Consider the following 25886-nt stretch of genomic DNA (forward strand, 5'->3'; position numbering starts at 1 on the left):
TTAAATTATTTATTAATTAAATAATATCTAAAACTGACTACCCTAATTAAATTGACAAATTAGTTGGACTGAAAAAGTATATTCTTAATAGATATTGTGGAGACTAAAATAACAATTATTTGAATTTGAAATAGAAAAAATAAAAACCTCCAAACATTTTAACCAAATCTATTACCAAATAAACCTTAAAATATGAGTATTAATCATTTAATAAAATATCATTAGAATTCTAATTTAGTTTTTATTATTAATTATTATAACTAATTTAGTGAGACAATTAAAAATAATAATGATTATGTGAGATAGAAAATTATAAATAATTTTTATTAATTTAAAAAAAAATTACAAAAAATCATTATGTCAATAATATACCGCGCATTCATCTCCGATTTTATTTATATATATACTTTTCTAAAATAGTATTAACAAAAATAAAGTATATTCGTCCAACTTTAAGGTCCTATTTATTTTTTTATCATGTTGATATTTAAATATTAATTATTATATCAAAATGTAGTATAAATTTTTTAAAAAAAATTACAAAAATACTTTTTCATCAGTGTCTTTTAATACTAATAAAAGAATATTTATATAAAAAATTATATAAATATAAATATATTTTTAATGTTAAATACAATTATATAAAATGTAAATGTGACCATTACAGGCGGACAAAGAAAGTAAAATATATAAATATATATGTGCATAATCATAAAAGTTAAAAAAACACAAAAAAAGTCAATAAAATATACAAATATTATACTTTTACAATTTAGTGTATTTCATAATAACAATATCTAAAATTATAAATACAATGTAACGAGTTTCTAAATTAATATATTTAACTTGACTCATTATTAACACAAATATCTCATATTTTACTGTTTTAATTTTATTTTTTTTTGACAAAATATTTTATCAAATATTATTTTAAAATCATTTAAATCAAATAGTTTTAAATCAAACCCAAAGAAACATACTTTTAAGTTTTGTATTCTTTTAAACTAAAGTTTATATTAAACTCAAACGTGATGAAGCCCAAAGGAATGAGCCCATATCCATATGCCCATGACCCTACCCAATTATCCAAACCCATATCACAATATCCAACCCATTAGTTAACTTTATTTGTTGTCCGGTCCAAACGGGCAATATTTTGGGTCATGGGTTCGTTTACTTTGTATACATGGGCAGTGCTGAGTTTTATTGGGCCCCAAGAAAAAAAAAAAAAAAAAAAGGTTCACAATTCAACTCTTTATATATATGGTTAATATAAAAAATAAGATTTTTTTAAAAATTGTTTATTTAATTATATTTTAAATTTTTTTATTATGTATTCAATATAAATAAATTGTTTTTAAAAATAAAATATCATATTAAAATTTAAATTTAAATAAAAAAAAATCAAATTTAAATGAACTCAAACAAATTTTAATATATTTTTAATATTATACATATAATTATAAATTTTGATTTATATATGCATTTACATTTTTAAAAAACATAATCCCCTAAAAGAGTTAAAAAAATTTGGAGCCTTGGATATGGGATGTTTTCACTTTATTTTTTATTTTTATTTTTACAATTTAATTTTATAATTATTAGTAAAAATATATTATTTTATCTAACAATATTACATTTTATTATAAAAAATTAATTTCAAAGATAACCAAGGAAAACTTATGGTTGGATGAAAGAGATAAAAACAAACATAATAAAATGTATAATACCCCACAGTTTCGTTTCGTATTTTATTTATGGTGTGAAATATCTGTATTAAATTAAAGTATGGACAAAACACAACTTGATTCACCCCATTAATTTAATTTTTTATTTAAATAGTATTTTAATTTTATAATTTATGAAAATTAGAGTGTATTTTAATTAAAAATCTAATTGGATGAATGAAAAACAAATTGCAATTTAATATATTTAACGAAAATAAATTAACTAAATGAAGCATGAATCCGCCCTTAATTACACAATCTTGAGTTACACAAAATGGATGTAAAAATTTCATTATTTTACAGTGATTTAAAGGAAAATTTTACATGAAACAAGTTGAATATTTTGGATTTATTTGACTGTAGTTTGAAATTAATTTGAAATAACATGTTAGATTAGAATTTTTTGTTTAAATAGTATTTTGGCGTAATATTTGAAAGAAAATATTATATTTTTATTAAAAACCGTATAAAATAAATAATTTTTACTTTAATTTAAAATACTAAAAGAACAAACCTTTTGTAGTACCAAATCAAGAAAACAAAAAATACAAAATAGTAAAATTTATGTATAGTCTCAAACAAAATCTTAAGTTGTGATACTTAAAAATTGATAAAGTTATGATGTCAAATGAATTTTCATACAATAAGTGCAATGACATGAATTTCAGATAGTAATTAATTAAGTAGATATCTATATTTTGGATATATTTTTATTTTTAAATATAATATTTCTACTTAATGTTATTAGTTTTTTATATTAAATTATCATTATTTTAATTTATTTTTTTTTTCAAAATTTAATTCTCCCGATTAGTATTAACAATTAAAATGAAAATCAATGTAATGTTTCTAAGGAAGAAGTAGGATGGTGAACCTTTATTACTATCAGCCAAATTAGACACATTTATCCGACACTAAATGGGACACATGCATTATGAATTTGCATGTGTCAAAAAGTTAGAATAAATAAATAATAAATAAATAAATAAATAAATAATTAGTTATAATTAAAGTAATTAATTTAGTGGATTAATTGATTGCTTGATTTAAAAGGAAAAAAAGAGACATAAGAATGCACCCCTCCTACCAACTCCATAATGAGCTGAATAATAATAATAATAATAATAATAATAATAATAATAATAATAATAATTTGTGGAACAATCGAAATTTCTTGAATTTAAGGAAAACAATTACTCTTTTCGTCTGAGTCAAATATATTTATTTTGCTATTTTCGTTTTTTTAATTCTATTAATTAATGTAAGGGTAAAATAATTCTACTATTCTATTATACTATATATTCGTAAAATATTAATATACCTAAGTTTGTGCAAAAAATCAAATTAATAAGTTTGACTCGGAAGGAGTATTTCATTATTTATAATCTATGTTTTCTAGTGATATTTTATCAAATATAAATAATTTATGTATAAAATAAATTTAGGCTATAACAATTATTTCATTATTTATCACATAGTAAAAAATAAATAAATAAATAAAACACACAAACAAATACTCATTTATTTAACTATGGACTCAAATAAGATACTTTGAATTTGAGATAGTTCTGAAATTGGTAGTATTAATATATTGCAAATACTCATTCCGTCCGCCTCTAAGGATCATATTTACCTTTTTGCATCACTGTACTTAACATTAAAAAATTCTTATATTTGTATAATCTTTTGCACAAATGTTCTTTTATTAGTATTATAAGACATCAATAGAAGTATTTTTGCAATTTTTTCTTAATTTGTAAAACGTTTTGATATAATAATTAATATTTAAATATTAACATGCAAAAAATAAATAGGATCTTCAGAGCCGGACGAAGAAAGTATATAACAATAACAATTGAATTGAATACAAATCAAGAAGATGATAGAAAAGTAATTGATCGATTGGTTCTTTTTCTGCAAGATAAATTTTTTTTTTTATTAGTGTTCTAATGTTGGTGATTCATCCCTAAAGGTAAAACGATTTATCACCTCTATATAAATAATGTTGCAGTCGGTCAAAAAATAAAAAATAAAAAAATTGATGAACTGGACAAGAACAAATGAGTGAGGGAGATTAATGTAGATGGAGGCTTGAGAATGTTTGTTGTTGTTCTAACAAATGCAAATTAAAAGATAAAAGGTAAAATTGCTTATAACTCCCATGTGGTTTCGAAATTCAGCGTAAAATCTCTCTATACTTTAAACATTTTATGGTACCCCTTTATACTTTTAAAAACGTTGCATGAAATTCCACCACCATGAAACTTTCCTCGTGTAATAAGAAGATGATTTCTTATCTATATATTTTGCGTGGCAGAAGGGTTTTATATAATAATTTTGAAAGTATAAGTGAGCGTCATGCAATTTTTTAAAGTAAAATGAGGATTTATGCTGAGTTTCAAAACCACAAAGTGGTTTCATGCAACATTTTTTAAAGTATAAGGGGACATCATGCAATTTTTAAAGTAGATGAAGAATTTACGCTGAGTTTCGAAACCACAAGAAAGTTATGGACAATTTTGCCAAGATAAAATGCTTTGAATTTTATTTATTGCGTGATATTTAAAATATTTGATTGTAAATAAACATTTACTTATGGATGCCGTGATAGAAATATATACATCAATATAATATAAAATCATATAACGACACGGGGGGCGGGGGGCGGGGGTTGTTAGGGATCAACTGATCCCAGCCTCCAAAATTTATGTATTTTTTAGTATAAAAAATAATTTTTATTTTATAGTGTAAAAAATAATTTAAAAAATCATTTATTTATTGATTTATATTTTTAAATTTTATTCTTTTTTAGTAAAAAACGTTAAATTTTATATCATTTTGTTGAATTTTTCTCTAAAAATATTTTAACTTTTTCCTTTTTCTTTTACCCGACTGTGCTTAGAAAAATCGAAAAATATATATATATATATTGGATCTAAAAAAGAAATCGATATTTTGTCTCCTTGAATTTTAGCGCTTATTCTGTCACTGAATTTGCCTCACTCCTTATAAAGTATGTTCTTTAAGCGATTTATAATTTTTAGTTTGTAACAAAAATTGAATGCTATCTATATATATAAGAAATTATATAAATTAATATAAAAGTAAACTATGCAGAAAATATCTTTTGTTAAAGGTTAGAGTATGACTAAAATTATATTATATTAATTATAGCTTTTGTATTTATGGAACAATAATATTGAAAATGAAGTGGATCGAAGGTTTTGAAAAAAATTATCTCAAATTAAATGTTACATTACCGTTGAGGAATTACACGTGGACAGGTCAGACAAATATGCGGGGCCCATTTTTTAATTATAGTCATTATGATTTTAGTTGGGTGAAACGTTGCATTCAATCCATCTAATTTTAAGTTGCAAGAAAATTACTTCCTACGTCTTCAATTATTTATATATATCAAATGTCTTATGTTTTATATTTTTAAAAATACAAGTTTCATTTCTAATTTTAATATATAATATTTTGAAAATTAAATTAAATTTATGATAATATATATAAAAAAAAAAAAAAAGCAAAGCTAACAGGTGACTTGAGGTGTTAGGGGCTCGAATCCATCACCACTAGATTACAAATCTAACTCCTACACCAACAGCTCATTCCTTACGAAATTAGAATAAAACTTTGTATATATTATGGATGGTGAATTTTTTAAATGAATCATATAACTAGATTGACGGAACGACCAAATAGATTTATTACAATCATTATTAATCTACTAAAGATAATTATTATGATTGGTGAATTGCTGTGTAAGCAAGCCATGGTATGTAGACAGGTGTCACCAGCCAATGTGGGGCTTTCGGCTCAATGGACCCACACGCAGGGGATTTTGGTCTCAATTGCAAAATCCCGTACGTTACGCGAACCGGACCGGACGGTTAAATAAACCGTCTTCTTTTTACTTCTCTACAGTTCCTACGGTTTTCTTCCGCCGCCTGTCTATATATAAACGCTGCCCGTTCGCTGCGTCTCACCGCCTCACACTCAGCTCTCTTGCCTGCGCAGGTTAAGGACTGACCTACTGCGCACGATAATATATTATTGCCGCGCATTTTAACCACGATGGCGCCGAAAACGCTACTGTTCGCCACTTTGATCTGCATTGTCGCCGCCGGCGCCGGCGTCGGTGGACAACAAGCTCCGCCTTCTCCGCCGTCGTCGAACCAAGCGCCACAGACGCCTCCAGCGTCGAATCAGGCGCCGCCTACTCCACCGGCTTCGAATCAAGCGCCGCCGACTCCGCCGGCATCGAACCAAGCGCCGCCGACTCCGCCGGCGTCGAACCAAGCGCCGCCTTCTCCGCCGGTTTCGAACCAAGCGCCGCCTGCTCCTCCGACCCCTAATCAAGCTCCGCCGTCCCCTCCGACGCCTAATCAAGCGCCGCCGTCCCCTCCGACGCCGAATCAAGCGCCTCCGTCCCCTCCGACGCCGAATCAAGCGCCGCCGTCCCCTCCGACGCCGACTCAAGCGCCGCCAACTCCTCCGACGCCGACTCAAGCGCCGCCGTCTCCTCCGACGCCGAATCAAGCGCCGCCTACTCCTCCGACGCCAACACCACCGGTTTCGACACCTGCTTCTCCTCCCCCTCCAAGCAATTCCCCGCCGCCGGCTAGTCCTCCACCGCCGCCCTCCGCCCCGACGCCTGCGCCTCTATCTTCACCGCCGGCCGTATCTCCGGCTCCATCATCGCCGCCGGCATCTTCACCGTCAGTGTCGAGTACTACTCCCAGTGGAGCTCCTTCGCCGAGCCTCCCTGGTCTTTCTCCATCTCCATCAGCCACAGATCAGGTACGTACCCTGCCATTACTTAAAAATATATCACCTTATTAAATATTTAATTAATTAAATACTAATAAAAAAAATTTAAAAATAATTTTAATTAATGCCTAATATCCTAAATTAAATATTAATCCCTCCGGACACGTTTTAAACAAAAAAAAATTGGTAAAAATATAAATTTTTATTTTTTAGGATAAAAAATAGAACAATTGGTATTTAAAAAAAAAAAAACAAAAATATATTTAGATAACAATAGAATAATTTTGAATAAATTTAAATAACATAAATAGTAATTAATTAATTGTATTGTGAGCAGAGCGGAACAACAAATTCAGTGAACAATCTGAAGACGATCGCGGGAATTAGCGGAAGCTTCGTAGTAGGGTGGGCATCACTATTGTATTTGATGTTGCTCTCGTAATTCAGACCAGATCGGATCGCTCTTTACTCCTTGATTGATCACTTTTCGGCTCATCGGCTCTATATATATATATTCCATTTATATACTACTATATTATAAATACACCTCATGAAATGTTTGCCATAGCTTCACTATTCTTTTTTTTTTTTTTGAATTTTTGAATTTTTGGTTGTATTTGATTCATATTTTGATTATGAGATCATCATATTTTTTGTATTGAAACTTTGGAGAGGAGTTGCATATTGTTCATTGTTTGTTAGAAACATGCGAGTTTTAAAATAGCCCTATTTAGTATCGTTGATTGACTTACGTATAATACAAATAAATAAATAAATAATGCGTATCTTTTATTTAGTTTATATATTCCAAAACCTTTGGGGGGGGGGGGGGGGGGGGGGAGCAAGAGAGTGGATTGCATGAATATAAAAGAATTTGAGTACTTAGTTTATGGTTTGTGTTATCGATAATGATAATAATAATAATAATAATAATAAATATATAAAATAGAATTTTATTATAAATAATTTAGTAGTATATATTGGTATTGAACATTTAAAAATTATATACAAATTTTGTATCAAATTTTCAATGCAACAATCATTTCATGCCGGAAAATATCAATATACCAAAAGTTTCAGTATATATCAAAAATATCATTAATCCATTAACGACCATAAATTTTAATATAATTTTTAAAAAATATTTACATGTAAAATGTACGACATAATTACAATAATGTGATATGTAGTGTAGCTTAAAATTATATATCTCATGCAATAAAATAAATTATGCCCAGATGATCATATCTATATAACATATGGAGCTTGTGATAGATCTATGATCAAATTATAGTTGAACAAATTGTTCATACATTGTGTTTTTAGATTATATAATTCTTAGTAAATATTGTAAAAAATATAAATATATATATATATCAACTTAATATATTTATATTTTATTCATTTAAAAAAGACAATAATTCAAAACAAAATTCAACTTTGTATTTCTTGTAAATTTCATGCTTTTTGTGGAGCAGATCTATGCTTTTTCTTGAAATTATTGCTGAGACAGCAATGATTGTCACTTACAATTATCAAATACATAAATTTTAGAGTAATTACTTGAACTCGATCTAAACAAATTTTCAAATATTTTAGAAATCATATACACTAGTGTGTTCTTTTGATAACTTCACCGAATTTTTATTATTCATTAAATTTATTTTTTTTAAAAAAAATATCAAATCAAGACAATTTTTTTTTTATTTTTTATATTATACTAAAAATTAATTTTATATTCAAAATATTATATCATTACCTATTTATATCACATTATACCAACTATTCAAATTCAATTTTTTTACTATTCAAATCTCAAACCGAAATCTAAATCCCCAAACAAACATACCCTAAGAAAACTACATGGTGTTGGCCCAAAATAATATTTAACGGACTTGAGGTTGTAAAATGGGCTCATTTTAAACACCATACTATTTTGGGCTTTTTAAGCCATCAAAAATAGTTTTAAGGTTAAACATTATTACTTATTACTAACCTTTCTTAGAGGCTTGTGATTGAACTTACATGGGTTGAAATATGCTACTCCCTCCCTCTTTGCTTTTTTTAAGTAAATTTTTTAATATTAGTATTATATTAGATCGTAGTAAAAAAAATAAAAATATTCCTATTAGTATAGTGTAATATAAAAGTAATGATATTTGTGTAATATATTATAAGTTAAAAAGGTATTTATTATCTTAAATAGGCAGTATAATTACTAAATTATGAAATGATAATCTTGTTTTGGGACGAACAAAAATGAAAATATTAATCTTTCAATGGGACGGAGGGAGTATTAGAATTATTATAAAATTTTCAAAATACTTTTATATTTATTTATTTTGAGTTTTTTTAAAATATATATTATTTTTTATATTACCAATACACATTTTCGTATTCCAAATAAAAATACCTCAAAATAAAGATACAAAACAAACATACTCATTATTGATATTATTGATGAATATCATCAAAATTTTAATTATTTTTTTTTCAAAAAAATCAATATACTATAAACACTCGTTATTTTTATATTATTTGCATGATTCTCTATGTTGCGTCATAAAATTTTTTTCATTAATCAAAATACAAAACAAACAATTATATAAAAACAAAGCCCTTTTTTTTTTTTGTTTACACACGAATTTATTATTATTATTATTATTATTATTATATATAAAATAAAAATAAAAATAAAAAATGATAAACATAAGATATATATATTTATTTAAATTATACCATTGTATCAAAGGTAAAACAAACGAGTAAATTTGGGTGGATCGATATGTAGCACAGGCCAGTATTATCGATTTTTTTAATAGGCCTATTTATTTAATTTTTATTATGTGACAATATTAATAAATAATTTTATGTAAAATTAGATCGAGATAGTACGGAAGTCATTAAGTCACTCGTGGGTTCGTGTCTTCTGCCGACACTTTTTCCACACACGATATATTTATGTACATATATTTTATATTCATTAATTAATATATTAGTGATTAAGACTTAATTAATGTATAAATATTATTGCATGTTCTTTGCTTAGATTTTATGTTTATTTTTATATTTTATTAGTAGCACTAATCTAATTTAATTTAATTTTTTGAAATGCTAAATATTGTCGAACGATTTGACAGCAGCATTTCTCCCGAAATAGTTATTTAAGAGTTTAAAAAGTCAATTAGGATTGGGAGCCCAAATGCATTTATTGCTTTTCTAATTTATTATTTTGTTATTTCCCAAACACACGCTTTTCAATCTATCTAAATTATTATACTCACTTATTATACTCACTCCGTCCCACGTTGGATGTCTCAGTCACGATAGACACGAAAATTTAAGGTAAATATAATTAGTAGATTATTAAAAATATATTAGTAAAAATAATTATCTTATAATATAAATAATTATAGTTTCAAGTTAAGATAACTAATTGATTTAATTAAAATTAAAATTAAAAAATTAAATTAAATTAGAAAATTTAAACTGAGATTAAGATTAAGGTGTATAATCATTTTTCAAAAAAAAAAAAATGAAATGCGGAACGGCCAGAAACGACAATATGGATATGATAAATAGGATTGAGGGAGTATTATACTTCGTTTAAATATATTTTTTTGGAACTATTTTTAAATGAAAAAAATTCAATCGTTTGATAGTATACTAATTTTAACTGAAAATAATGATTTAATTTAATATTTTTTATAAAAATAATTACGGATAAATAATAACAAATTTTTCCAAATTTTGTACATAAACAATTCTTACTCTTCTAACTAAATCATATGTAGGAAATCCGGTCATTTGGAGGTTTCAGAAGAACCATTTTTTTTTATAGTGTTTATTTTTTACAAAATTATTATTTATTTTACACATATAAATAAGTATTGCAGTTTTTATTAATAATTTTAATATATTTTATTTACTAAATTATAATTTTATTTTTACGAATTTAAACTAATTAATTTAATATTAAAAGTAAATAAAATAGAATAAATTTATTAATAATTATTAATATAGTGAAATAATAAATTAATCAATAATTAATAATAAATATATGTATGTGCATAAATTTAATTATTTTAAATTTTAAATAATTCTCAGTAAAAAAATATTCATATTTTTTAATAAAAATATATTAATTTTTTAAATCTACAAATAATAAAAAATATATATTTTGTAATACTTTCACAATTTCAAATAACTAATAATAAAAAATTTCAAAATTTTTAAATATAAAAATAAAATATTAATATATTTAAAAGTCATTTTAAGTATAAAATATTGATATCAAACTGTTATATATCAAATACTTTAATAGTCCATGATCAAGAACTTATTATTAAATTAATTATTAGTTAGAATTAATTAAGGGTATATTTGTTGTTATTAAAACATATACTAATTGTTAATGTACAAATAATTATGCCATAGTAAAATCTAGGATTTATATAAAAAAAAATGAAATATTTTTGAAATGATTAATTTGTAATTAAATAATCTAAAATAGAAAAATTATAGTAGCCGAAGGAGTATTATACTCGTGTTTAGACAGTTTGATGAAACAAGTAAAAAATGACAAGTACTGCATGATGCATAAAAGAATCACAATTTCAGTTTTCTACCTAATCAACATCAAATCTGATCTTCTTGGGAGCAACTTGTGTACACCCCACCTGCACCAACCCAACAAACTCACAATTAATTCTATAGCCTAAACAAATTTGTTCAGATGATAAAAGCTCATAAAAAAAATAAGTATGTATGTAAGCGATGGTGAAATCAGAAACCAGAGGAAAAATTGTCCTTACAAGTTGTGGGCACTCATAATCAATACCCGCATCCTCGATCTGCTTGCGTCGTTTCTTGTCCCTCTTCACTATTCCGGCAACCAACTTCTGCTGCTGCTCCAGCGACCGTTCCTGAACAGAGTGCTCGTTCATCCACATGATTGCAATTTGATTTAATGGACAGAAAGAAGCATCAAAGCATATCTATAGGGATGAAGCTGTACCTTGTCATGGCGCTTCCTTTCAATTCGAACCCAATCGACAGGTTGGTACATGCGGTTCACACCTTTCCATCTAAATGCATAATCAATCATGAAGAAAATTTGAAATAAGTCGTCAAAATAATGTGGACCAATGCATGAAGTCCTCTATTTCGCTTCCATTATCATGCCAACTAAGTGAAATCAGCATGGTATTGATTTGATCCAGTTAGCACGTAAACATAAAGCAATCAGAGCATAAATAAAATAGTACACAATAATACAATATATAAAACGTATTATGATAATACATTATATAACACAATACAATATATAAATTGCACAACACACGTTTCTATATAACATAGCATTATGTTGGTGCCTAATATTAGAGTGTTGCTTGTTTGCCGATGGGTCAAATCAATATGGTACTGACCGTAATTGTCGCTGCCTCTATTTAGTAATACATTTTATTCCGTTTCTCATAGCTCACATAAGATGGTGTACTCTTATGATGTGTTCTTTTATCAAACTTCACAAAATCTTTAATATTCCTCCAAAATTTTTCCCCTAAAAATATCAAATCAAACACTTGAGATGTGTTTGTTTTGTGGGATAATTTGAATGGGTACTTTTATATGAGGTATGGAGAATTGTGTAAAGAATATAAAAATAATTAATGTATGTGATATGTATTTTTGGGAAAAAGTGTGTATTTTTTTGTTAAAAGAATACACCCTTATTTTTTATATTATACTAAAATCAATTTTACATTCAAAATATCACCAGAATACCTACTTATACCATATTATATAACTATTCAAATTTAAATTTTTTATTATTCAAATTCCAAACAAAAATCCAAATCTCCAAACAAACACACTCTAAGTGATCATACAAAGCTCTTCGGTATAATCATTGACAATGAGTGGACAACATAGAATAACTAGAAAGAATAGTTACTCACAATTTTGGATGAACCTTTTCTGGGGGAACAAGACGAACTTGTAACAGATGCTCATACATCAGATAATTATGCATGCATTCCTCTACAACTTCTGCAACCTGTAGTACAATAGTTAGAGAGAATGCGCCTCATGGAAAACATTAGAATCATGTTAATAGATAGAGTTAGCTTTCTTTTGTAGAAGTGTACAACGAACCTCAGGAGACTCAAATTCAATAAATCCATAATGCTTTGATTTCCCAGTCTGTACAAACACATAAAAGAAGAAATCAATAGGGAAACTGAACGATGATAACACACTGACTCGGATGCTTATGAAAATTCAAGTGAAGCTCAGAATTACATTAGTTATTAATTAATCTAAAGGGACTTCGACTAGGGCATCGATATTTCTGATAGTGATTCTCCATAATTCATTCATCAGTAACAATCAATAAACATGACCATTCAGAAGCTCATAAAATTGCAGACTAACTCATTCATAATTACTAGTAAAATAAATAGTAAACAACAACTCAGTCGGCCTCTAAACCTCTATGTTCCAAAAATGGAGCACACACTTTTACTATTATTACTCAGGGTAAACCACACATTAGCCTATTGCAACAAAATTGAAGTGTTTAAAAGATTTTAAAATGCCACCAACACCTAACATGTTTTGAAAAGACAATCTATCTGTCTCATCCTAAATTGGCATTCTTCGAAACATCTCATGCTTGTAAATGCACAGCATCTAATCTATTCTTCGAAGAAGCTCATGTGTAGAGAGTCAGTTCAATGTGTTCATTCACATAATAATCGAAACACAAATAGATGATGGCGTAACAAGAACCAACCTTCCTATTTCTTGCAATCCTGAGTCTCTTAACTTTACCAAACTGCGTAAAAAAAGCTGCAAATGCCAATTTCATTACTAAGAAACAAACCACAAATGAAGTTGAAAGAAATACAAGCAAGCCTACTACCTTCCATCTCATCCTCATAAAATCCATGTGGAATCCTCCCAATATACAGAACGGTAGCTTTACGTTCCCGAATATTAGCCTTCGGAAGACCTCTTGCTGGACCACCCTCCAACGGCTGTTTCCATCCAAAAACCAAATCCGCAAATCAGAATTAGTTCAGAGATACCTCTTACAGGAGTAATAAAAAAAGGAAGAAGAAGAAAACACCCCAAATCGAAAAAGCAAACGCATACGCACTGAGTGGAACCAAATTAAATTGGCGTAGTAGTAAAAAAGATAATGTAACAGACCAGGAAGTCCAGGGCTCCGTCATTAGAAGAAGAAAATTGGGCAGAACCCTTCTTCAAATTCTTCATAGCTTCTTCCTTCTTGGCTTCGACTGATTCGAACCAAACTCGATAAGGCTTGTAGCGACGCTCCCTTTCTGAACAGATGCTTCCTCCCTCCGTTCTTGTTTAGGGTTCGCAAGGAAATTAGGGTGTGTTTGTTTTTATTTGACTTGGTTTCAAAAAACTTTATTTGGATATAATACATGGAAGGTTGTCAGATAATCCCCATATTGTAAGTAATAGGTATATTGTAAGTAATAGGTAATACCAGCAGTAAAATAGTAAATTATTAGTAATAAATTATTATATTTTATTTCAATCATATTGTAAAATATTTTTTTAATATTTTTATTGATTTTGTTAGTATTATTTTTTTATTTTACAAAAAATAGTTGTATATTAAACAAAAATATTAATTTTTATTTAAATTATAAATATATTATTATTTTATATATCAAATCAAAAGATAAAAATATCAAAATTTTATTTTTCGAAAAAACCCTTGAAATAGACCCAAGAAAGTATCATTTTATTATTTTTTATACAAAAAATAAAATTTTTAAATATAAATAAAAGTTATTTATTAATTAAAAGAGATAAAAATAAAATGTTTAAATGGAAATACCATATTAAAATTTTAATTAAATTAATTTATATTTATTAAATATATATAAATTTACTTAAAAAAAATCAATTTAAAAAAAAAAGTCATTTCATAGGCTGGATGAAAAAAGTAATACCTCCGTGTCTAACATCTCATTTATTTTTTATATTTATATTTGAATATTAATTATTATACCAAAATATAATATAAATTTTTTAAAAATTATAAAAATATTTTAATTAGTGTCTTACGTACTAATAAGATGGACATTTATAAAAAAAAATTATATAAATATAAAAATATTTTTAAATATTCCCTCAATTCCGGAATTAAATATCTATTTGTTTTTTGCACGCAGTTTTAGAAATATTAGTATTATATTGAAATATAGTATGAATAAAATAGAAATGATTAAAATAAAGTGCGAGAGAAATGTAATGGCATATGAGTAATATATTATAAGTTGTAAAAATATTTGTAATTTTAGGTAGATAGTACAATTACTAAAAAAAAAATAAATACTTTATTATGGGATGAATTAAAATAAAAAAATTGATACTTTATTACGAAAGTTTGGGATTAGTAAATATAAAACCTTACAATCCTGACGATTGAAATATTATTAAATAGAAAAGAGAACATATAAAATAAATTATTTATTGATTTGGGGATAGAGATGACTGTCTTTAAGAGGAGAGAGGGAAGATTCTATACTACCACCCTACCCTACCTCAAAACTGAGGTAATGTAAAGACTAATGTGTTCTATATATAGTTCTTAAAAATTGTTAAGTTTTTTTTCTAAAAAAAAAATAAATTGTCAGTCTTTATGATATTTTAAAATACTTTATTCGTTGTATTTTAATTGACAATTTTTTATTTTTTTTCTCATAATTTTTTGTATTTTTAGATAAAATTTATTAAATTAAAAATATTTTTATTCAAATATAAATTAATTTAATTTAATTTTTTTATAAAATTTATTTATGTCAATTATAAATAAATAAGCATATTTTTATTTATTTATTTGTATTATAAAAAAATATTTTCAATAAAATAATATTTATATTACATATATTTTTATTGAAATATAATTTTAAAAATATTTAAATACATATTTCAATTTTATGATTGTTTATATTAAATTTATTTTAAAATTATCAATTTTTTAATTATATAATAAAAATAATATCATAGCTCATTATGATTAATTATTTAAATATTATTACATTAAATATTTTGTTATTAATTAAAATTAAAAAAAAAAAAGTTTAAGTGAACCGGTCAGAGGGATTTTATATACATATGTATAATAAAAGCCGAAAAATCCATCCCTCGGGCACATGGCCCAAACCCTAGAAACTAAGGAAAAATAAAAGGTGGTTACTTAGGGTGTGTTTGTTTGAGTAATTTTGCCAAAAATCAATTATTCGTTCAAAATTTTTCCCTAAAAATTATCATATTAAACACTTAATTTTTTATTTTTTATATTATTTTAAAAATCAATTTTTCATTCAAAACATCACGCCTCTATTTATATTATATCATACAACTATCTCAATTCAAAATTTTTACTATTCAAATCTCAATTCAAAATAAAATTATCCAAACAAACACACCCTTAGCTTACTATGTATGAGTATGAAAAGTAGGGAACCGCAACCACATGGGAACAAACACCTCGTGCACTTGTGCAATCATTCTGCTCTTTCTTCCTTTCTTTCTTTTCTTCTTTACATATACATATGTAATAATACTATTATATAGTAACTTCTTGCATTGAACAATGCAACACCACCTCCATCCATCATCACTCATTACTACCATTTGCATTAAAAAGAAGAAACAGTGAATGTGAGAAAGGAAGAAGAAGATGGGTCAAAGATCTATCCATTATTAATAATTTATATATATATATATATATATAGAGAGAGAGAGAGAGAGAGGGAGAGGTTGGGCATCAAGAATTCCACTTCTTTATCCATGAAACACAAACTTGCTACTACACAAACTAAAAATCAAATGCAAACCTACCTACCTACCAACCAACCAACAAACAAAAGCAAAAGCTGATGAAGAGAGAGCTGCAGAACAAAAGAAAAAACAGAGTCATTCACTCTCACTCACTCACTAAAAAATCCAATAAAAATTGGAGGAAGAATTCCCACTTCTTTCCTTCCAGTGTACATAACAACAAACATATATATTATCATTATTATTAATATTAATATGGCTGACACTCAGAAACAGAATAGAAGACTAGACAAGAAGAGACAACATTAGTCTCCCAGATACCTAATCAACTAACTAAAACTGTTCAAATGTTTAATAGTTATAATTAATTCAAGCAGAGTGTGGATGATGGATGAATGTTTCAGTAAGCTGCCTTATGCTTCTGAAATTCATCATCTTCTCCAATCCCTCCATCCCCATTTTAATGGAGGAACTCAACTCAACTCATCAAGTAAAGGAGGAGTCACAAAGCTAACTAGCTAGCTACCAGTAAGCAAGTAAATTAAGAACAGATTTGATGATCCAAGAGCATCCCCTCCAGCTCTACTAAGATCGTATCATATCAGATAAATCAGATGATAGATACCTACCGTGTTAGGTGTTAGTCGATCGTCGATCCATCCATCCGATTCGTCCTCTTTCTCTATTAACATCTTCCCATTTCCCTAAACTCGTCGTTGTTAGTCATATTTCCACCTTCCACATTCCCTGCCCGGGATTCGGGTTCTCCAGAGCTACCACTTTCGCTCGATGGTTGGGCATTGTCGATTTGCCCCTCTCCTCGTCGTGGGGTAGATGGAGCTCGCACGTTTCGCTTATGGAACCCGACTTCAAGTCAGCTGGAGGGATGAAACACTCTGCTGACAGCCCTGGGACGTTGAACGCGACCTCTTCGATGGTCCAGGCTTCTTCCATCCTCGTCTTTGTATGGCTCATCGCCATTTCTCCGAACCGGAAGAGCGTCACCACCGACCTTCCCGAGTGGGCTATCATGATCCCCTCAACAGGCCGGTAATCGTCCAAGAACGAGTTGATTGTGGTCTCCCAATACACGGCGTCCCCTGCGTTCGATTGGATTCGAGTTAGATGCGAATCCTCCATGTACACCAGAAGCCCTGTCTTCTGGCTGAAGTACCCGAACAGGACATGGCGAATGATCTCGGCTGGGCCTTCGCTGCGTGATTTGAGCGTCTGCGGATCCGCCGCGAGCTTCAGGATGAAGCAGTCCTCTCCGTTGATGTTCTTCTCCCCAATGCAGATCGAATCAGCGAACATACTGGCTGTAGTTCTCGGATCCAATCCCTGCAGAATTAGAATGATTGAAGTTCAGAACCAGCACGAAACTTATCGAATCAGAGGTTTGAAAATTCAGATCGCAACCTGAAGAGCTCGGCGCAATGGCCGGACGGGGCCTTTGGCGGCGTGGGCGCCGAGCCAGGGCGTGTGACGCCAGACTAACTTCCCGTTGCAGCCGGCGTGGACTTTGCTACCGCCGACGGCGAGCTCCACGTACCACATGTCCGGTGACATTTGCCACAGCACGAATCCGCCGGATTCCGCGGCTCTCGCGGTGTTACGGTTTCGAACTACTTTGGTCGGCGTCTCGAACTCGGAGGCTACCATCCGCAACTTCCCCATCGCGTACGCGTTCTTCACGGCGTTCTGCACTTTTTGCCCGCCCGACGCCGCCGTGTACTGCTGAAGTATATACTGCGCCGACGACGTCTCCTGCATACATCGCCATTTTCAACATTAGCAACGCACAGAAGAAAACAGTAAAATCCGACCACTGAGAGAATCTAAAACAGCTGTTCTATGAGATACAGATTCAATTAATTGCAACGAATAGCTTGCGACTCGATTCACAAAACCCACATTAATGGAGGATAAATTAATCGCTGAAAGATGCAGGAAAGAAGGGGGAAGCTTAGACGAGACGTACAATGGGGGTGTCCTTTATACTGAGATGCGGCAAAGGGTCAGTGGTGCTAACGTGCACCGGGGCGAGCGGCGCGCCCATCACGCCCAGCAGCAGCCGCAGATCGGACCTCTTGCTGCCGCCGCTGCTCTGACCGCCGTCGTTTACGGCCACCGACGGGTTCCGGCTCAATTGCACCCGGACCCACTGACCCAGCCCCGACCCGACCCGCTTGGACCCGCCGATTTCTTCGCCGTCCGGATCCGGACCCTCCCGTAACGGCGTCAGGGTCTCTCCGACGGGCCTCAGGCTACCCGATCTCGCAATCAACGACTCCGTATTGCTGGCGGTGACCTTCTTCCGCCGGAGCAGACCCGACAACGGCGAGGGGCTCCGACCCGGACTCCTCGCCCGTGACCGCGACGGAGATAAGCCCCGGACCACTTCCTCCTTCAATGCCGAGAAGAAACCGTACTTCCTTTCCATCTTACTAATCGCCGCCGGTAACAATCAAGTCTACTCTATGTACGTATATATCTAAGCAAAACACAGTTACAGAAATGCTCTCGCTCAGCCGTGGATACCGATATGATGCAGAGGAAGATTACAGGGCAACGCCATTTTGATGGGAAGTTGGAGTTTATCCACTGGACTGGGGAAACTGGTGCAGAGGAAAATGGGGGGTGAAAGTGGGGGGCGTATTTAGAGAGAGAATGTAGGGGAGAGCGAGTCCGAAACGAAATGGAAGAAGACAGTAGTAAAGTGATGCTCTCTTTCTCACTCTCTCTCTCACTCTCTCTCACACTGTCTGTCTGTCTCTCTCACATAGTGCTACTACTTTTTTCGGTAGTGATGACCAAGTGTGGTACGTCAGTAAGGCGCGTGAGGACACGCTGTCAGGGACCAAACTGCAAATACTAGCCCTCCTGGGGGGATGAGAATAAGATTGGTTGGATCATAATTTATTTAGGGTTTGACTGATATTTAATCAGTTTGACTCTATTTTCATTGTTTTTTCATTTAATTTTCTTAATTTATTATATATATAAATGATAATTTATGCCAGTTTATTAATCAAGTTATATAAAGAATCGCATAACAAAAAATTATTAATTTAGGATGGGTGTATTTCTTTTTGCTTGAGTTTGAAAAATATTTATTTGAGTTTGATATTAAAATAATATTTGATGAGATATTTTGTAAGAGAAAATATATTTTTTTTTTTTTTCGAAAAATACAGAGTTCAAATAATAAAATTTTTTTAAAAAAATTATCAAAAAAACATACCCCATGAGTTTGTTTAACGAACTGGTTATGATCCTCATTAGTCCTAATATACATAGTATTTATTGTGCTATATACAAATATGTATTATTACTTTAAATACAAGATCCCAAAAATCAAATATATCATCTAAAATGTGACAGATAAAGTATATTATATGTTGTATAATTTTGATGTGTATCAACGGTGACATGCATTATATAGACTATTGTTATAGTATGTCAATTAATCCTAACTATTATTGTCATATTGTTTAATATATTATTTTGAAATATTTTTTTAATGTCAAATATGAAAATTACATCGCTAATATAAAAAATAATATTTTAATTAAATACTTTCTTTTATTCGTTTGATTTTTAAGTCTCATTTACCTTTTGTATAATTGTATTTAACATTAAAAATATATTTAAATTTGTATAATTTTCTACACAAATGTCATTATAATAGTATTATAAGACAATAATAGAAGTATTTTTGTCATTTTCCATTCATTTGTACTATATTTTCATATAATAATTAATATTTAAAGATAAATATGCAAAAAATTAATGAGACCTTTAGAATTGGACGGAGGTAATATTAGATTATTGAAAAAGAATATATTATATATTTAAATGGTATCGGATAAAAAAATCAATTGAGCAAACAAATCCATTAATTAGGGAATAATAATATCTTATTTTTAGTAAGTTTAATAAATAAGATTTAAATATGTAAAAATTTAAATACATCCAAACTTAAGATGACAACTTTAAATACATCCAAATTTCAATATGTAAAAAAATTTAAATACATCCATATTTATATATTTTTATTTATGACAAATTTTTATATACCTCTTAATTTATATCTTTAAACATTACATTAATTTATAATTATACTACAATAATTTATACATTCAATTTTTTCAATTTTTTTTTTTTGTATATTATTAACAAATACTCCATTCATCCCACATAATTTGTCCATATGATTATCCACTTTAATCATATTTTAAGTTTTAAATTTTATAATTTTTTAATCTTAATTAAATTATTTACTTATTTTAATCTTAATTTATAATTATTTTTACTAAATAATAATTATTTTTACTATTATACTTCTTAATTACCTATTAATTATACTTTACCTAAATTCTCGTATCTACAGTAATACACCCAAAATATATAAGACGGAAGGAGTATATTTTTCAAAATATTTCTATTTCATGTAACAGTCAATAAATATAATATTATTTTATTATTTGTAATATGAGAGTAATGAAATAAAATTTATACCATTTATTTAATATATTGAATTAAAACTATGTTCACTTATTCTTTTTTTTATACATAATTTTTTATAATTATTACTCAAAAACTATAATATATATATACCTATAGCAATACAAATTAACAAAACACACAAAATATAGGATTCTAGCACTAAACCAAAAATTAATACTATTCAATTCGTGTAATTTTCAATCAAATATATTTATTTCGTTTCGCAACATATGATCCATGTGTTCCTGTGTAAATTAATAATTTATTATTAATAAATTATTATATTATTTTATTACTTTTTATATAAATGGTGTTATTGATATTTTTAAAATATAAACTAATATATATGATTAAAAAATTAAAGTATATATTTAAAATATTTTTAGTATTATATTTTAATGATATATATAATAATATCATTTTGTACATAATAAAATTTATATAATATAAATAAAAAATATATATTTATTTATAATTAATTTAAACTAATTTTTATAAAAATAAAAAATTTTAAATATTGATAAAAATATTTATTTATTAAAAAAATATAAAAGTAAAAATGTTTTGAGTGAATTTATATTTTTATTAAGTATATTTAATAAGAATAAATTTACTAAAAATTAAAAACAATAATCTATTATAAGATAGATAAAAAAAATAAAAAATAATCCTCCGTGACAGAATGTAAGGACTATTATTATTATTATTATTATTATTATTATTATTTATCAAATATCTAATTAAAATATTATTTAAAAAAAATAAAATAAAAGAAACAAAAATAGAAACTCAGAAATAAACCAAACAAATACATTATTATTTATAATGCTTTCATATTTTTTCAATAACATATAAAACTATAAATAGTAATCCTCTGTCCGGGAGGAAAGCATATATTTGAATTTTTATAGAAAATTAAAAAATAATAATATATAATTATTAGTTAGTAACATATTTTTAGGGTGTGTTTGTTTGAGGGATTTGTTTGGATTTCTACTATTCATCCTATTTTTTCCCCCAAAAATATCAAATCAAACACTTATTTTTCAGTTTTTATATTATACTAAAAATTAATTTTACATTCAAAATATCACATCAACACTTATTTATATCACATCATACAACTATTCAAATTTAAAATTTTTACTATTCAAATCTCAATTCAAAATCCAAACCCTCAAACAAACACACCCTTAATATTTTTTAAAATTTTTATTAAATATAATGATATATTTATAATATATAAAAAATTAAAATTATTTTGATATTAAAGTATATTTATTTAGCCCGTAATAAAAAATATATACTTTTGAATAAGTCCTATAAATCCTAAATCCTAACCCCTAATCAGTCTTTCAAAAAAATAAATAAAAAGATAAATTTATTTATAACATAAATAAACAGTGTTTGTCTGAATAGAATTATGATTGGGTAGGGTTTCATTTTCATTTAGTTTTTATTTTGGCCCACAACAAAAGATATATCTCAACCAATTTGTATGTGCTCCATCAGTTTTAATGATGATATTATTTATTTATTTATTTATTTATTTATTTTAATGATGATATTGATATTATTGAATATATTGGTGATGTGATTGTACCCACAGATTATGAGTCTGATTAATAATGTGGGTCAAATTGAATTATTTTGAAACAGATTTTTGTATCCATTATTTCGAATCATCACGGCTATGGATGCGTTTGTTCGGGGGTTTGAATTTTGAGTTGGAATTTGAATAATAAAAATTTTGAATTTAAATAGTTGTATGATGTGTTATAAATAGGTGTTGATGTGATATTTTGAATTTAAAATTGATTTTTAGTATAATATAAAAAATGAAAAATAGATGTTTGATTTGATATTTTTAATATAAAAAATAGGATGAATAGTAGAAATCTAATCCAATCCTCCAAACAAACACACCCATATATGTTTCTTTGTGCCTTACTAGTTTTAAATTTAAAGTATATTTTAAATAAAAAGTAAATTTAAAAATATATATATATATTTAATAAGTGTTAAAAATTAGAATAAAAATTATTTAATTATAAAACAAGTAGTGTGAAAATTTTGTGTTGGTCGTGATTTAATTTGAAATAACCTCTATTTATTCCGATTATTTTCAATTAAAAAATATATTTTATTTCTCAAAATATCATATTATAATACTATTTAAATAAAAGTTCAAATCAATAGTTAGGATATGTTTATCTGATCCAAAATTGGGTTGGAGGGAGGGTTTTTGAGTCTGTCCTCTTTCTTTTTTTATATATATTTTTAATTATAAATATAAAAAAATTTATAATAATTATAATTTAATAAAATATATAAAATATATACTCCTTCCTTCCTACAGGAATATTGTAATTTAGTTTTTGAGTAATTGTACTTAACATTTAAAATATCTTTATATTTAAATAATTTACTCGACAAATATCATTGTATATGTATTATAAGAGACAAATAAACATATTTTTATTTTTTTTCTTAATTTGTACTACGTATTGATATCATAATTAATATTCAAAGATCAACACACAAAAAGTCAATAACAACTTTTTTGCGGGACGGAGGGAGTATAGCATTTTGTAGAGAATAAATTTTTTTATAATATAAATAAATAAAAATTTTAAAAACGGTATATAAATATAATATAAATTTATAATTAAATTATACAAATTACTATAAATTTATATTATTATATTCATATCTATCAAATCAATACACATCAAAACTCCTCAAACTCCAACCAAACCCAAACCCAAAAGAAACAATCAAAATTCAAAATCATCTCAAAATTCAAATAAAAACTAAACACAAACTCAAATTTCCCAAAATCCTCCTGAAGAAACAAACCCTTAATTTGGTATTAATTTCAAACACAAAAATATTTTTTATGTTACGATCCAACGTAGTCATTAACTTTTCTCTTTTTTTTAGTAAATTAAAAAATAATATTATTTTATTAATAAGATGAAGTGTGTAAGAGATTTTGATTATTTTGTTCATTGTACTTTTTGTATAACTTAATTGTATGTATAATGATATATTTATAGTTTATGTAAAATTTAAGAATGTTTTAGCATTAATGTGTAATTACTTTTGCTATAATAGAAAAATAATACTTTTGAATGAGACAGACGAAAATATTAAAGAAGATATTTTCAATTGCGACTGAGAAAATACAATATTTACTCTCACAAAATATCACATCAAAATATTATTTAAATAAAATTTTAAATTAAAACTATAGTCTCCAATAAAAACCAAACAAACATGTAAAACAAGAACACCTATCTTTTATTTTTTATATTTTGTTTGTGTTTTATTTTTTACCATGCTTTTACATTCACAACACACCCATGCATTGTTTGTTCATTAATTTTAGAATTTGATTTTGTAATTTTGAATAATAAAAATATAGATTGAAATATTTGTTTGATATAATATAAATAGTTGACCGTGAATTAAATATTTTTTTTAGTGTATTAAAGAAATTAAGTATTTCAACTTTTTAAAAAATTAATAAATAATACTCCCCCGTCCAACTAAAAACTATACATATTTCTATTTTGGGAAGTCTAATTATAAAGTAAATATTTTATTAAATACTTCACTTTTTCATAAATACTCTTATTTTACATCACATCATTACTTTTACACCAAAAAGAAAGGACAAAAATGTCATTTTACTATATTTAACTGCCCATTATAATTAAAATACTATTATTCCTTAAATACCGCGTCAAAAGTAAATATTTACTTTGTGTGTGGACGAAGGGAGTAAAATTCAGATTGAAAACTTACTATTGAGTTTTTTTTTAACCGAAATAAGTTTTTTTCTTTATAGCTTATTGACCTGTCGCGCGGTCAATCAAATATTTCACTTACTCCGTGATCACAATTTAATGTAACATAGGGGAAGGGATCGTCTCCACAGGGATTGTATGATTCACTCTTTCGTGTTCTAATACAGTAAATAAAGGGGGATTTTTCTTTTATTATCTAATTAAAATAAAATAACAAAGCAATTAAATTAAAGGGGAACTGACTATAAGGGGATGCCTGACTTAAGGCATGATGCAGTTATGAGTATCATTAATTCAATTAAATTAATTCTTATTAAAGTATCAATAAATTGGTTATAGTTATCAACAAGTTCTGACAACCAATTTTTCCTTACAGTAGGTAATTAAGGTATGACCGTTAACTACCCCTAATTAAGCAAATAAACTTAGGTGTGCCCATAAGAATATTGTCTAACCGCATTCCAATCTAGAAAAACCCAATTCAAAATAATTACTACCTAAGATAAGCAATTAGATTTGATTGTCTAACCCCCGGGAATGAACTATTCAACCCGGTTGTCACCTATTCAAGTGCGAATACAATTACGGATATACTACTTGAATTGACTTTAGATTATCAGACTAATTTAAATATCGGTACCAAAATATTCAATCAATCTAACAATCACAAACGCTATTATCAGAATTAGACAAATATTGATAATAAAAAAGAACTTTTATAAAGAAAATAAAAAATCTCCAAAACAAAAGAACTAAAACATTATCACCCCTCAAACCACAAAAAGTATCTACTCCATAATTAAATAACAAAGAACAAAAGAGAAAGATGAAGTTCTCTGTCGATTTGCTCCTGCGCGATCCGATCTATGAATCTGTCAGTCTCCTGTTCTTATGCTTTTCTGCCCTAGCCGTCCTCTCCCTTTTGAAACGTGTGATCCCTCCTTTTATTTAATGTTTGCCCTAATTATTTTGTAGATGGGCTTTTGGGCCTTTAATTAATTTTATTGCCAATTATGTCAAATTTAATATTTGTCCTCTGCACATAGCAAATAAACAATTCGCATATAAATTAGGTAGAATCCAATCAAAATCACCCAATTATCGCATATGATATGAATATAAAAAGCATGCGATTTCTAACTATCACTTATTTGACAAAGAAATTGAGCAAAAATTATGTTTCTTTTGATAACTTTGATAAAATTTTGGTTTGAGTTTGATTTTAAAA

The 25886-nt window shown here is 27.7% G+C and overlaps 3 protein-coding genes across 3 annotated transcripts; 1 reads left to right on the top strand and 2 right to left on the bottom strand.

Annotated features, from left to right (window-relative positions):
• The first annotated feature begins 5708 nt into the window (after nt 1-5708).
• On the top strand, nt 5709-7229 carry LOC127252142 (vegetative cell wall protein gp1-like). The gene is made up of 2 exons (XM_051276194.1): nt 5709-6536; nt 6844-7229. The coding sequence occupies exons 1-2, from the start codon at nt 5811-5813 to the stop codon at nt 6946-6948; spliced, it is 831 nt and encodes a 276-aa protein (XP_051132151.1). The 5' UTR covers nt 5709-5810; the 3' UTR covers nt 6949-7229.
• A 3761-nt stretch (nt 7230-10990) lies between these two features.
• LOC127251902 (uncharacterized RNA-binding protein C1827.05c-like) lies at nt 10991-13932 on the bottom strand. The gene is made up of 8 exons (XM_051275852.1): nt 13722-13932; nt 13432-13546; nt 13303-13358; nt 12663-12710; nt 12467-12564; nt 11524-11593; nt 11321-11431; nt 10991-11185 (listed from the first exon to the last, which is right to left on the bottom strand). The coding sequence occupies exons 1-8, from the start codon at nt 13785-13787 to the stop codon at nt 11135-11137; spliced, it is 615 nt and encodes a 204-aa protein (XP_051131809.1). The 5' UTR covers nt 13788-13932; the 3' UTR covers nt 10991-11134.
• Nucleotides 13933-16316: 2384 nt separating this feature from the next.
• LOC127255908 (uncharacterized) lies at nt 16317-19040 on the bottom strand. Its single transcript, XM_051281682.1, has 3 exons — nt 18319-19040; nt 17757-18104; nt 16317-17678 (listed from the first exon to the last, which is right to left on the bottom strand). Exons 1-3 carry the CDS (start codon nt 18778-18780, stop codon nt 17061-17063), a joined length of 1428 nt encoding a protein of 475 aa, XP_051137639.1. The 5' UTR covers nt 18781-19040; the 3' UTR covers nt 16317-17060.
• Nucleotides 19041-25886: the final 6846 nt, after the last annotated feature.

This window comes from Andrographis paniculata, unplaced genomic scaffold (assembly GCF_009805555.1).
Source record: "Andrographis paniculata isolate CXL003 unplaced genomic scaffold, ASM980555v1 Contig12END, whole genome shotgun sequence".
NCBI lineage: Eukaryota > Viridiplantae > Streptophyta > Magnoliopsida > Lamiales > Acanthaceae > Andrographis > Andrographis paniculata.

Bases quoted from the DNA above. Each gene is read 5' to 3' on its own strand.
- LOC127252142 (XM_051276194.1), top strand. From the start codon at position 5,811: ATGGCGCCGAAAACGCTACTGTTCGCCACTTTGATCTGCATTGTCGCC. The intron at 6,537-6,843 runs GTACGTACCCTG...TATTGTGAGCAG, and splicing joins CTCCATCAGCCACAGATCAG to AGCGGAACAACAAATTCAGT.
- LOC127255908 (XM_051281682.1), bottom strand. From the start codon at position 18,780: ATGGAAAGGAAGTACGGTTTCTTCTCGGCATTGAAGGAGGAAGTGGTC. The intron at 18,105-18,318 runs GTACGTCTCGTC...CGATGTATGCAG, and splicing joins GTATAAAGGACACCCCCATT to GAGACGTCGTCGGCGCAGTA. The intron at 17,679-17,756 runs GTTGCGATCTGA...CTAATTCTGCAG, and splicing joins CATTGCGCCGAGCTCTTCAG to GGATTGGATCCGAGAACTAC.
- LOC127251902 (XM_051275852.1), bottom strand. From the start codon at position 13,787: ATGAAGAATTTGAAGAAGGGTTCTGCCCAATTTTCTTCTTCTAATGAC. The intron at 13,359-13,431 runs GTAGTAGGCTTG...TGGCATTTGCAG, and splicing joins TTATGAGGATGAGATGGAAG to CTTTTTTTACGCAGTTTGGT. The intron at 11,186-11,320 runs GTAAGGACAATT...GGGTTGGTGCAG, and splicing joins ATTATGAGTGCCCACAACTT to GTGGGGTGTACACAAGTTGC.